The 14448-nt window shown below is 46.9% G+C and overlaps 1 protein-coding gene across 1 annotated transcript in view; it reads left to right on the plus strand.

Annotated features, from left to right (window-relative positions):
• The window catches only part of LOC109884963 (signal-induced proliferation-associated 1-like protein 2), a gene marked incomplete in the record, with an annotated part of 384885 nt that overhangs the window by 249991 nt on the left and 120446 nt on the right, over positions 1-14448 (plus strand). Inside the window, 1 exon segment of the mRNA XM_031799971.1 lies at positions 12060-12209. Coding sequence (XP_031655831.1) covers positions 12060-12209 — 150 coding nt within the window.

The raw sequence follows: 14448 nt of genomic DNA on the forward strand, positions 1-14448 counted from the left end.
ACGACACACTACACACTATAACACACACTACACACTATAACACACACTACACACACTACACAATATAACACACACTACACACTATAACACACACTACACACTATAAACACACACTACACACTATAACACCACACTACCACACTATAACACACACACTACACACACTACACACTATAACACCACACTACACACTATAACACACACTACACACTATAACACACACTACACACTATATACACACACTACACACTATAACACACACTACACACACTACACACTATAACACACACTACACACTATAACACACAGTACACACTATAACACACACTACACACTATAACACACACTACACACTATAACACACACTACACACACTACACACTATAACACACACTACACACTATAACACACACTACACACTATAACACACACTACACACTATAACACACACTACACACTATAACACACACTACACACACTACACACTATAACACACACTACACACACTACACACTATAACACACACTACACACTATAACACACACTACACACTATAACACACACTACACACTATAACACAAGATCTGGGAGTTCTAGTCTTCACTCATTTCAACAGATATTTAAGACAAACTTCTCACTGAATCCTATTTTTTTGCCACTCATTTAAACAATACTCAGATATTTCAGCTTTTTTATGTACCATTTGAGTCCAATTATCGCAGCAGGCATTTCCCTCCCCCTCCCTCTCCCACTCTCCCTCCCTCCACAGTAATTTGTTCATATAATGAATCCTCCTGTGGTGATAACTTTTTCTTTGTGCTTCCTCTCCTTTCCTCCCCCCCCCCCCCCTCCTCTCCTTAATTCTGTAATGCCGACCCCCCCTGTAACGTACAGGGATAATGACAACTTCCTCTCCCTAATTCTGTAATGCCGACCCCCCCTGTACCGTACAGGGATAATGACAACTTCCTCTCCCTAATTCTGTAATGCCGACCCCCCCCCCCTGTACCCGTACAGGGATAATGACAACTTCCTCTCCCTAATTCTGTAATGCCGAACCCCCTGTAACGTACCGGGATAATGACAACTTCCTCTCCCTAATCACACTCACCACCAGGGATGGCAGGTAGTTATATCTATCAATCCATCCCCCCCTCTCTCTTTCCCTCCCCTCTCTTCTCCAGGGAGAAAGGATGTGACAGACCGAGACACTGACAGGTTTGCTAATTATACATGAAACCAGGAGGGAACACTGTTCTCTTCTCTTGTTTTCCTCTGGACATAATTCACATGATTATGCAGAAAGGGATGGAGAAAGTGGAGAGAGACAGAACCATTTGAGAAAGAGAGACAGATAAAGTGAGAGAGAGAGAGACAAAGAGAGGGAGAGAGAGAAAGAGAGAGAGAGAGAGATAAAGTGAGAGAGAGAGAGAGAGAGCTAAAGTGAGAGAGAGAGAGAAGAGAGAGAGAGAGAGAGAGAGAGAGTGAGAGAGAGAGAGAGAGAGAGAGAGAGAGAGAGAGAGAGAGAGAGAGATAAAGTGAGAGAGAGAGAGAGAGGGCGAGAGATAGATAAAGTGAGAGAGAGAGAGAGAGAGAGAGAGAGATAAAGTGAGAGAGACAGACAGAGACAGATAAGGTGAGAGAGAGAGAGAGAGAGACAGATCAAGTGAGAGAGAGAAAGAGAGAGAGAGATAAAGAGAGAGAGAGAGAGAGAGAGAGAGTGAGAGAGAGAGAGAGAGAGAGAGAGAGATAAAGTGAGAGAGACAGACAGAGACAGATAAGGTGAGAGAGAGAGAGAGAGAACAGATGCAAGAGGAGAGAGATAAGAGAGAGGAGTAGAAGAGAGAGAGAGAAGAGAGAGAGAGTGAGAGAAGAGAGAGAGATAGAGAGAGAGAGAGATAGAGAAGAGAGGAGAGAGAGTTGGAGTTTTTATAAATCCTTTATTTTAAAATAGTAACACAAAATTGGCACACTTGCCTTTTCAGAAATAACAGAACACATGTGTCCTTCTGAAATAAACAAATAAAGAACGATACATTAAATAACAAATCATTACATTCTTATTACATCAACAAACAATAGTTTCCCTCCACAAAACATACCGCTCCTTCATAAGTACACTTCTCCTCAAACAAACAGCCGAGAAGAACTCAAAATGCACCTGTATTCTCACTTTTACTAGTCCTTTAACAACACATCTTTTAAAACCACATCCAGGTGTTGGGTTGAAGACCACATCCAGGTGTTGGAGACCACATCCAGGTGTTGGGTTGGAGACCACATCCAGGTGTTGGAGACCACATCCAGGTGTTGGGTTGGAGACCACATCCAGGTGTGGGTTGAAGACCACATCCAGGTGTTGGAGACCACATCCAGGTGTTGGAGACCACATCCAGGTGTTGGGTGGGAGACCACATCCAGGTGTTGGGTTGAAGACCACATCCAGGTGTTGGAGACCACATCCAGGTGTTGGGTTGGAGACCACATCAGGTGTTGGGTTGAAGACCACATCCAGGTGTTGGAGACCACATCCAGGTGTTGGGTTGGAGACCACATCCAGGTGTTGGGTTGAAGACCACATCCAGGTGTTGGGTTGGAGACCACATCCAGGTGTTGGGTTGAAGACCACATCCAGGTGTTGGGTTGAAGACCACATCCAGGTGTTGGGTTGAAGACCACATCCAGGTGTTGGGTTGAAGACCACATCCAGTGGTTTGGGTTGAAGACCACATCCAAGGTGTTGGGTTGAATACCACATCCAGGTGTTGGTTGAAGACCACATCCAGTTGTTGGAGACCACATCCAGGTGTTGGGTTGAAGACCACATCCAGGTGTTGGGTTGAAGACCACATCCAGGTGTTGGAGACCACATCCAGGTGTTGGGTTGGAGACCACATCCAGGTGTTGGGTTGAAGACCACATCCAAGGTGTTGGAGACCACATCCAGGTGTTGGGTTGGAGACCACATCCAGTGTTGGAGACCACATCCAGGTGTTGGGTTTGGAGACCACATCAGGTGTTGGGTTGAAGACCACATCCAGGTGTTGGAGACCACATCCAGGTGTTGTTGGAGACCACATCCAGGGTGTTGGGGTTGGAGCCACATTCCAGGTGTTGGGTTGATGAGACCAACATCCAGGTGTGTGGGTTGAAGACCACCATCCAGGTGTTGGGTTGAAGACCCACATCCAGGTGTTGGGTTGAAGACCACCTCCCTGGTGTGGGTTGACGACCACATCCAGGTGTTGGTGAAGACCACATCCAGGTGTTGGTTGAATACCACATCCAGGTGTTGGGTTGAAGACCACATCAGGTGTTGGAGACCACATCCAGGTGTTGGGTTGAGACCAAACATCCAGGTGTTGGGGTTGAAGTACCAACTCCAGGTGTTTGGAGACCACATCCAGGTGTTGGGTTGGAGACACATCCAGGTGTTGGGTTGAAGAGACCAATCCAGGTTGTTGGAGACCACATCCAGGTGTTGTGGTGGTAGACCACATCCAGGTGTTTGGAGACCACATCCAGGTGTTGGGTTGGAGACCACATCCAGGTGGTTGGGTGTGAAGACCACATCCAGGTGTTGGGTTGGAGACCACATCCAGGTGTTGGGTTGAAGACCACATCCAGGTGTTGGGTTGAAGACCACATCCAGGTGTTGGGTTGAAGACCACATCCAGGTGTTGGGTTGAAGACCACATCCAGGTGTTGGGTTGAAGACCACATCCAGGTGTTGGGTTGAATACCACATCCAGGTGTTGGGTTGAAGACCACATCCAGGTGTTTGGAGACCACATCCAGGTGTTGGGTTGAAGACCACATCCAGGTGTTGGGTTGAAGACCACATCCAGGTGTTGGAGACCACATCCAGGTGTTGGGTTGGAGACCACATCCAGGTGTTGGGTTGAAGACCACATCCAGGTGTTGGAGACCACATCCAGGTGTTGGGTTGAAGACCACATCCAGGTGTTGGAGACCACATCCAGGTGTTGGGTTGGAGACCACATCCAGGTGTTGGGTTGAAGACCACATCCAGGTGTTGGAGACCACATCCAGGTGTTGGGTTGGAGACCACATCCAGGTGTTGGAGACCACATCCAGGTGTTGGGTTGGAGACCACATCCAGGTGTTGGGTTGAAGACCACATCCAGGTGTTGGAGACCACATCCAGGTGTTGGGTTGGAGACCACATCCAGGTGTTGGGTTGGAGACCACATCCAGGTGTTGGGTTGGAGACCACATCCAGGTGTGGGTTACAGTTAGTAATTCTGACTTTAAAAATTCGAACAGTGTAATTAATGCATTTCATATATGCTATTACAGAAGTAGTCTTTTGGTTGTGTTTATGAAGGATAGCTTTAGAATCTGATCTTTTTTTATTTATAATAACACAATGGCAATAGTTACTTTTAAAACAGACAAACACAACAAATTCAAGTTTTCAATCAATTTTATTCACCTTTGTTACAGCTATGAAACAGCAAGCATAGGTGTTGGAACATGTTCACAGCTTCTTTTTATAAAGATACCGAACAAATATATAAACGCAACATGTAACATTTTCTTCTCATGTTTCATGAGCTGAAATAAAAGATCCCAAAAATTTGACAAAAAAACTATTTCTATAAAATGTTGTGCACACATGTGTTTACATCCCTGTTAGTGAGCATTTCTCATCTGCCAAGATAACCCATCCACCTGACAGGTGTGGCATATCAAGAAGCTGAATAAACAGCATGATCATTACACAGGTTCACCTTGTGCTGGGGACAATAAAAGGCCACTCTAAAATCTGCAGTTTTGTCACACAACACAATGCCACAGATGTTTCAAATTTTGAGGGAGCGTGCAATTGGCATGCTGACTGCAGGAATGTCCACCAGAGCTGTTATCAGATAATTGAATGTTCATTTCTCTACCATAAACCGCCACCAAAGTTGTTTTAGAGAATTTGGCAGTATGTCCAACCGGCCTCACAACCGCAGACCCAAGATGCACAAGATGAGCGGTCAAATTATGAAAACATCAGTAGCCTAAACATCATTATAATTGTAAACATCATTATATTATACGTGCCAAGTAGCCTTGATAAATAGCAGAAATCAGAACAAAAGCCATTATGGCATTAGGATGAATGTGTCAGTATGACAGCAGTCAAAGATCAATTAACTTCAGCTCCAGTTTACATTGTGTGGATGGATCAGGACAATGGCGTCAGTTGGATTTCATTTATCCTAACAGTTGACACACATCTTTCATAACATTCACTTGCTTGACACGTGAATACCAGGTTGCATTTCTAAATGAGAACTTGTTCCTGGTTAAATGAAGGTGAAATCATTATTTTACAAAAATGTGTTAATCATCGTGCACTTGTGTATTTATTCAAGGTACTCCTTGCTCTTTCGTTGGGATTCAACCCTGTGTTTTGTATAGTGATTGTTCGCCCCCGTGCCTTTACACGGCACCCCGTAATTTGGGTGTAATAAAAAAAAATATTACACATTCCTGTGCCTGTTTCCCGAATCATTCATACCGATGTGACAGTAATGGCGAGGTCCTTCACAGTTTTATTTGAGACGACTGTACAACCATCAAAATTAATTGTCAGATCCAACAGAAGACCTCTTTTTTTCTTGAGACCTAGAACAAGCATCTCTGTTTTGTCCGAGTTTAAAAGTAAAACATTTGCCGCCATCCACTTCCTTATGTCTGAAACACAGCCTTCCAGGGAGGGCAATTTTTGGGCTTCACCATGTTTCATCGAAATGTACAGCTGTGTGTCATAGTCAAAGTTAACATTATGTTTTCGATTGACATCCCCAAGAGGTAAAATATATAGTGAAAACAATAGTGATCCTGAAACGGAACCTTGAGGAACACCGAAATTTACAGTTGATTTGTCAGAGGACAAACCATTCACAGAGACAAACTGATATCTTTCCGACAGATAAGATCTAAACCAGGCCAGAACTTGTCCGTGTAGACCAATTTGGGTTTCCAATCTCTCCAAAAGAATGTGGTGATCGATGGTATCAAAAGCAGCACTAAGGTCTAGAAGCACGAGGACAGATGCAGAGCCTCGGTCTGATGACATTAAAAGGTCATTTACCACCTTCGCAAGTACAGTCTCAGTGCTATGATGGGGTCTAAAACCAGACTGAAGCATTACATTGTTTGTCTTCAGGAAGGCAGTGAGTTGCTACGTAACAGCTTTTTCAACATTTTTTGAGAGGAATGAGAGATTCGATATAGGCCGATAGTTTTTAAAATATTTTCTGGGTCAAGGTTTGGCTTTTTCAAGACAGGCTTTATTACTGCCACTTTTAGTGAGTTTGGTAAACATCCGGTGGATAGAGAGCCGTTTATTATGTTCAACATAGGATGGCCAAGCACAGGAAGCAGCTCTTTCAGTAGTTTAGTTGGAATAGGGTCTAGTATGCAGCTTGAAGGTTTAGAGGCCATGATTATTTTCATCAATGTGTCAAGAGATATAGTATTAAAAAACGTCAGTGTCTCCCTTGATCCTAGGTCCTGACAGTGTTGTGCAGACTCAGAAAGAGGGCCAATTATCTACAAATTCCATCCTTTGGGAGGGGCAGAAAACAGTTGTCAACCAGCAATTAAGTTGTGAGACTCTGCTGTGGAGCTCATCACTCCCCCTAACTGGGAGGGGTCCAGAGACAATTACTCGATGCCGACACATCTTTCTAGCAAAGTTACTTACTGAGGACTATGTTGCGCTTGGTGACCTCTGACTGTTTCATCCTAATATTGTTGGTGCTGACGTGGATAAAAAATATCCCTATACTCTATCAATTTGTCAGAGCTAATGGTGGGAAGCTTCAGCATCTCAGACCCCGTAACGGGAGGAGTAGAGACAAGAGAAGGCTCGGCCTCTGACTCCGACTCGCTGCTTAATGGGGAAAACCGGTTGAAAGATTCTGTCGGCTGAATGAGCGACACCAGTTGAGCATTCCTACAGCCTTTCCCTCCAGAAGCCATGAGAAAGTTGTCCAGCTGTGGGGACCATGCCGAGGGGATTTATACTAACTTTACTATCTGTACTTACTGGTGGCACAGACGCTGTTTCATCCTTTCCTACACTTAAAGTACCCTCAAGTACCCTATCCTCGCCGTAAGGCGATCGTTCTCCTGTATATTATGAGTACAGCGACTGCAATTAGAAGGCATCATGTTAACGTTACTACTTAGCTTCGGCTGGTGGAGGTCCTGACGAACCATGTCCAGATAAAGCTTCCAGAGTGGTTGGCTGGCTGACTGGCTGGCTGGCTAACTGACTGACTGGCTGGCTGGCTGACTGGCTGGTTGGCTGACTGGCTGGTTGACTGGCTGACTGGCTGACTGACTGGTTGGCTGGCTGGCTGGCTGGCTGGCTGGCTGGCTGACTGGCTGGCTGGCTGACTGGCTGACTGGCTGACTGGCTGACTGGCTGGCTGACTAGCTGACTGACTGGTTGACTGGCTGACTGACTGGTGACTGGCTGACTGACTGGTTGACTGGCTGACTGGCTGTTCAGACAGCTCTGTGCAGCCAGCAACAGTCAAGAGGACCATCCTCAGGGTAAATGAAGGTCTATAAAGAATGACAGCGTAATACACTCTCTTGTTTAAGCCTGTTACACAATGACTGCCCTTGGAGAGAGTGAAAAGATGTAACTCTGTCTGTCTATCTGCCTGTCTGTCCGTCCGTCCGTGTGATGGTTTTACATAAGAGCTGTGCTGAGCAGCCATACAGTGTGACAGTGATTATGATTCCCTCTGGCTCTTGACCCAGGCTGACTTCTAGGTTCACTGTGTACTGCACCACTGTACACTTCTCAAGATATTAGCATTAGTTAGTTAGTTAGTCAGTTAGTTAGTTAGTTAGTTAGTTAGTTACTCCAGGTAAGAGATCATGTATACATATTTTAATTCCAGCATTTTAATCAATTTCTTAATTACCATCACTATTGTGTTGTCGTTTACACACTGTCGTGTTTATTTTGTGTTAGTATGTCTCTATAAAAAACAAGATTACTTTTCGTTGGCAGAATAATTATTTTTCTTTAACTGTTCATTTCCGGCAGTTTTGACTTTTACCACTAGAGGTCAGCCAATTCCTGGGGATCTGTACTCCCAAAGTTGTTGACTGTGTTTGTGCTTGCCAGTTAGCTAGCAGTTCTCAGCGGTTAGCAGCCAATGGCTAGCAGTTCTCAGCTGTTAGCAGCCAATGGCTAGCAGTTCTCAGTGGTTAGCAGCCAATGGCTAGCAGTTCTCAGCTGTTAGCAGCCAAAAGCTAGCAGTTCTCAGCGGTTAGCAGCCAATGGCTAGCAGTTCTCAGCGGTTAGCAGCCAATGGCTAGCAGTTCTCAGCGGTTAGCAGCCAATGGCTAGCAGTTCTCAGCTGTTAGCAGCCAATGGCTAGCAGTTCTCAGCTGTTAGCAGTCAATGGCTAGCAGTTCTCAGCTGTTAGCAGCCAATGGCTAGCAGTTCTCAGCTGTTAGCAGTCAATGGCTAGCAGTTCTCAGCTGTTAGCAGTCAATGGCTAGCAGTTCTCAGCTGTTAGCAGCCAATGGCTAGCAGTTCTCAGTGGTTAGCAGCCAATGGCTAGCAGTTCTCAGCTGTTAGCAGCCAAAAGCTAGCAGTTCTCAGCGGTTAGCAGCCAATGGCTAGCAGTTCTCAGCGGTTAGCAGCCAATGGCTAGTAGTTCTCAGCGGTTAGCAGCCAATGGCTAGCAGTTCTCAGCTGTTAGCAGCCAATGGCTAGCAGTTCTCAGCTGTTAGCAGTCAATGGCTAGCAGTTCTCAGCTGTTAGCAGCCAATGGCTAGCAGTTCTCAGCTGTTAGCAGCCAATGGCTAGCAGTTCTCAGCTGTTAGCAGCCAATAGCTAGCAGTTCTCAGTTGTTAGCAGCCAATGGCTAGCAGTTCTCAGCTGTTAGCAGCCAATGGCTAGCAGTTCTCAGCTGTTAGCAGCCAATGGCTAGCAGTTCTCAGCTGTTAGCAGCCAATGGCTAGCAGTTCTCAGCTGTTTAGCAGTCAATGGCTAGCAGTTCTCAGCTGTTAGCAGCCAATGGCTAGCAGTTCTCAGCTGTTAGCAGCCAATGGCTAGCAGTTCTCAGCTGTTAGCAGCCAATGGCTAGCAGTTCTCAGCTGTTAGCAGCCAATGGCTAGCAGTTCTCAGCTGTTAGCAGCCAATGGCTAGCAGTTCTCAGCTGTTAGCAGCCAATGGCTAGCAGTTCTCAGCTGTTAGCAGCCAATGGCTAGCAGTTCTCAGCTGTTAGCAGCCAATGGCTAGCAGTTCTCAGCTGTTAGCAGCCAATGGCTAGCAGTTCTCAGCTGTTAGCAGTCAATGGCTAGCAGTTCTCAGCTGTTAGCAGTCAATGGCTAGCAGTTCTCAGCTGTTAGCAGCCAATGGCTAGCAGTTCTCAGCTGTTAGCAGCCAATGGCTAGCAGTTCTCAGCTGTTAGCAGTCAATGGCTAGCAGTTCTCAGCTGTTAGCAGTCAATGGCTAGCAGTTCTCAGCTGTTAGCAGTCAATGGCTAGCAGTTCTCAGCTGTTAGCAGTCAATGGCTAGCAGTTCTCAGCTGTTAGCAGTCAATGGCTAGCAGTTCTCAGCTGTTAGCAGCCAATGGCTAGCAGTTCTCAGCTGTTAGCAGCCAATGGCTAGCAGTTCTCAGCTGTTAGCAGCCAATGGCTAGCAGTTCTCAGTGGTTAGCAGCCAATGGCTAGCAGTTCTCAGCGGTTAGCAGCCAATGGCTAGCAGTTCTCAGCTGTTAGCAGCCAATGGCTAGCAGTTCTCAGCTGTTAGCAGCCAATGGCTAGCAGTTCTCAGCTGTTAGCAGCCAATGGCTAGCAGTTCTCAGCTGTTAGCAGCCAATGGCTAGCAGTTCTCAGCTGTTAGCAGCCAATGGCTAGCAGTTCTCAGCTGTTAGCAGCCAATGGCTAGCAGTTCTCAGCTGTTAGCAGCCAATGGCTAGCAGTTCTCAGCGGTTAGCAGTCAATGGCTAGCAGTTCTCAGCTGTTAGCAGTCAATGGCTAGCAGTTCTCAGCTGTTAGCAGTCAATGGCTAGCAGTTCTCAGCTGTTAGCAGTCAATGGCTAGCAGTTCTCAGCTGTTAGCAGCCAATGGCTAGCAGTTCTCAGCTGTTAGCAGCCAATGGCTAGCAGTTCTCAGCTGTTAGCAGCCAATGGCTAGCAGTTCTCAGTGGTTAGCAGCCAATGGCTAGCAGTTCTCAGCGGTTAGCAGCCAATGGCTAGCAGTTCTCAGCTGTTAGCAGCCAATGGCTAGCAGTTCTCAGCTGTTAGCAGCCAATGGCTAGCAGTTCTCAGCTGTTAGCAGCCAATGGCTAGCAGTTCTCAGCTGTTAGCAGCCAATGGCTAGCAGTTCTCAGCTGTTAGCAGCCAATGGCTAGCAGTTCTCAGCTGTTAGCAGCCAATGGCTAGCAGTTCTCAGCTGTTAGCAGCCAATGGCTAGCAGTTCTCAGCTGTTAGCAGCCAATGGCTAGCAGTTCTCAGCTGTTAGCAGCCAATGGCTAGCAGTTCTCAGCGGTTAGCAGTCAATGGCTAGCAGTTCTCAGCTGTTAGCAGTCAATGGCTAGCAGTTCTCAGCTGTTAGCAGCCAATGGCTAGCAGTTCTCAGCTGTTAGCAGTCAATGGCTAGCAGTTTCTTTTATCGAATAAAAACGGATGACTGACATCCTTTTTTGAGTCATTACAGAATGATTTAATGGAACAAGACATACATACAAGCGCACACATCCCTGGGTCGCTCGTCTTTTCAGTTCGCTGCAGCTAACGACTGGAACGAGCTGCAAAAAACACACAAACTAGACAGTTTCATCTCCATCTCTTCATTCAAAGACTCACTCACTCTTACTGACAGTTGTGGCTGCTTCACGTGATGTATTGTTGCATCTACCTTCTTGCCTTTGTTTGTACCATGTTGTGTTGCTGCCATGTTGTGTTGCTGCCATGTTGTACTGCTGCCATGTTGTACTGCTGTCATGTTGTACTGCTGCCATGTTGTACTGCTGTCATGTTGTACTGCTGCCATGTTGTACTGCTGCCATGTTGTGTTGCTGCCATGTTGTACTGCTGCCATGTTGTACTGCTGTCATGTTGTACTGCTGCCATGTTGTACTGCTGCCATGTTGTGTTGCTGCCATGTTGTACTGCTGCCATGTTGTACTGCTGCCATGTTGTACTGCTGACTGTGAGAACCCTCAGGTTATCTGTCTATAGGGCTGACTGAGAACCCTCAGGTTATCTGTCTATAGGGCTGACTGAGAACCCTCAGGTCATCTGTCTATAGGGCTGACTGAGAACCCTCAGGTTATCTGTCTATAGGGCTGACTGAGAACCCTCAGGTCATCTGTCTATAGGGCTGACTGAGAAACCTCAGGTCATCTGTCCTATAGGGCTGACTGAGAACCCTCAGGGTTATCTGTCTATAGGGCTGACTGAGAACCCTCAGGTTATCTGTCTATAGGGCTGACTGAGAACCCTCAGGTCATCTGTCTATAGGGCTGACTGAGAAACCTCAGGTCATCTTTCTAAGGGTCATCTTTGGTCATCTGTCTATAGGGCTGACTGAGAACCCTCAGGTCATCTGTCTATAGGGCTGACTGAGAACCCTCAGGGTCATCTGTCTAGAGGGCTGACTGAGAACCCTCAGGTCATCTGTCTATAGGGCTGACTGAGAACCCTCAGGTCATCTGTCTATAGGGCTGACTGAGAACCCCTTCAGCTTTCCAATTCATGTCTATAGGGCTGACTGAGAACCCTCAGGTCATCTGTCTATAGGGCTGACTGAGAACCCTCAGGTCATCTGTCTATAGGGCTGACTGAGAACCCTCAGGTCATCTGTCTATAGGGCTGACTGAGAACCCTCAGGTCATCTGTCTATAGGGCTGACTGAGAACCCTCAGGTCATCTGTCTATAGGGCTGACTGAGAACCCTCAGGTGACCATGTGTAATAAGGTTAGACCAGCACTACTATACATGTCATAATATACAGTATAACAGTATATAATATATCGATTCTATATGTTGTCTGTCTATAGGGCTGACTGTGAGAACCCGCAGGTGACTGTGTGTAATAAGGGAGACCAGCACTACCGCAGTTCCCCTAGCAACCAGTCATCGTCTAGTGACCCAGGACCCTGTGGAAGTGGAACCTGGTCTCAACCTCCTGGATACGACGGTAAGAACTGGCCGGGGGAGAGGGGGGAGAGGGTAGGGAGAAGGGGAGGAGAGGAGCAGATAGAGGAGGGGAGGGACTGGGTGAGAGGAGAGGAGTTGAGAGGGATGTGATGGGGAGAGGAGAGGATAGGATAGGATAGGAGAGGAGAGGCGAGGAGGGAGAGGAGAGGAGAGGAGAGGAGAGGAGAGGAGAGGAGAGGAGAGGAGAGGAGAGGAGAGGAGAGGAGAGGAGAGGAGAGGAGAGGAGAGGAGAGGAGAGGAGAGGAGAGGAAAGTCAGGAAGAGTGGGAGGAAGAGAGGGAGGGGAGTGGAGGGGTAAGGAAGGGCCCAGCTAGACAGGGAGCATCCAAATCTGTCTCCAGTGGATTAGGGACAGGGAGATCCATCCTAATCTGTCTCCAGTGGGTTAGGGACAGGGAGAGGCATCCTAATCTGTCTCCAGTGGATTAGGGACAGGGAGATCCATCCTAATATGTCTCCAGTGGGTTAGGGACAGGGAGATCCATCCTAATCTGTCTCCAGTGGGTTAGGGACAGGGAGATCCATCCTAATCTGTCTCCAGTGGGTTAGGGACAGGGTTGAGGCATCCTAATCTGTCTCCAGTGGGTTAGGGACAGGGAGATCCATCCTAATCTGTCTCCAGGGGTTAGGGTTAAGGACAGGGTGAGGCATCCTAATCTATCTCCAGTGGGTTAGGGTTAGGGACAGGCAGAGGCATCCCTAATCTGTCTCCAGTGGGTTAGGGACAGTGGAGAGGCATCCTAATCTGTCTCCAGTGGGTTAGGGACAGGGAGATCCATCCTAACTGTCTCCAGTGGGTTCGGGTTAGGGACAGGGTGAGGCATCCTAATCTATCTCCAGTGGGTTAGGGACAGGGTGAGGCATCCTAATCTGTCTCCAGTGGTTAGGGACAGGGTGAGGCATCCTAATCTGTCTCCAGTGGGTTAGGGACAGGGAGATCCATCCTAATCTGTCTCCAGTGGGTTAGGGACAGGAGATCCATCCTAATCTGTCTCCAGTGGGTTAGGGACAGGGAGATGCATCCTAATCTGTCTCCAGTGGGTTAGGGACAGGTAGTAGGCATCCTTATCTGTCTCCAGTGGGTTAGGGACAGGGAGAGGCATCCTAATCTGTCTCCAGTCGGTTAGGGACAGGGAGATCCATCCTAATCTGTCTCCAGTGGGTTAGGGACAGGGAGATCCATCCTAATCTGTCTCCAGTGGTTTAGGGACAGGGAGATCCATCCTAATCTGTCTCCAGTGGGTTAGGGACAGGGAGAGGCATCCTAATCTGTCTCCAGTGGGTTAGGGTTAGGGACAGGGAGATCCCATCCTAATCTGTCTCCAGTGGGTTAGGGACAGGGAGAGGCATCCTAATCTGTCTCCAGTGAGTTAGGGACAGGGAGATCCATCCTAATCTGTCTCCAGTGGGTTAGGGACAGGGAGATCCATCCTAATATTTCTCCAGTGGGTTAGGGTTAGGGACAGGGAGTGACATCCTAATCTGTCTATAATCTGTCTATATTACCTTAATTCTACCAGAAAACTACAGTACATACTGTCATTACCATATACTGTCATTACCCTAACTCTACCAAACTACTACATTACATACTGTCATTACCCTGTACTGATCAATACCCTAACTATATCAGACTACCACAGTACATTCTGTCATTACCCTACACTGTCATTACCCTAACTATACCAGACTACTACAGTACACACTGTCATTACCCTAACTCTTCCAGACTACTACAGTACATAATGTCAATACCCTGCACTGTCATTACCCTAACTATACCAGACTACTACAGTACATTCTGTCATTACCCTACACTGTCATTCCCTTAACTATACCAGACTGCTACCCTACACTGTCATTACCCTAACTCTAACAGACTACTACAGTACATAATGTCAATACCCTGCACTGTCATTACCCTAACTATACCAGACTACTACAGTACACACTGTCATTACCCTAACTATACCAGACTACTACCCTACACTGTCATTACCATAACTCTTCCAGACTACTACAGTACATAATGTCAATACCCTGCACTGTCATTACCCTAACTATACCAGACTACTACCCTACACTGTCATTACCATAACTCTTCCAGACTACTACAGTACATAATGTCAATACCCTGCACTGTCATTACCCTAACTATACCAGACTACTACCCTACACTGTCATTACCCTAACTATACCAGACTACTACAGTACACACTGTCACTAGTCA

This window comes from Oncorhynchus kisutch, linkage group LG20 (assembly GCF_002021735.2).
Source record: "Oncorhynchus kisutch isolate 150728-3 linkage group LG20, Okis_V2, whole genome shotgun sequence".
Lineage (NCBI taxonomy): Eukaryota > Metazoa > Chordata > Actinopteri > Salmoniformes > Salmonidae > Oncorhynchus > Oncorhynchus kisutch.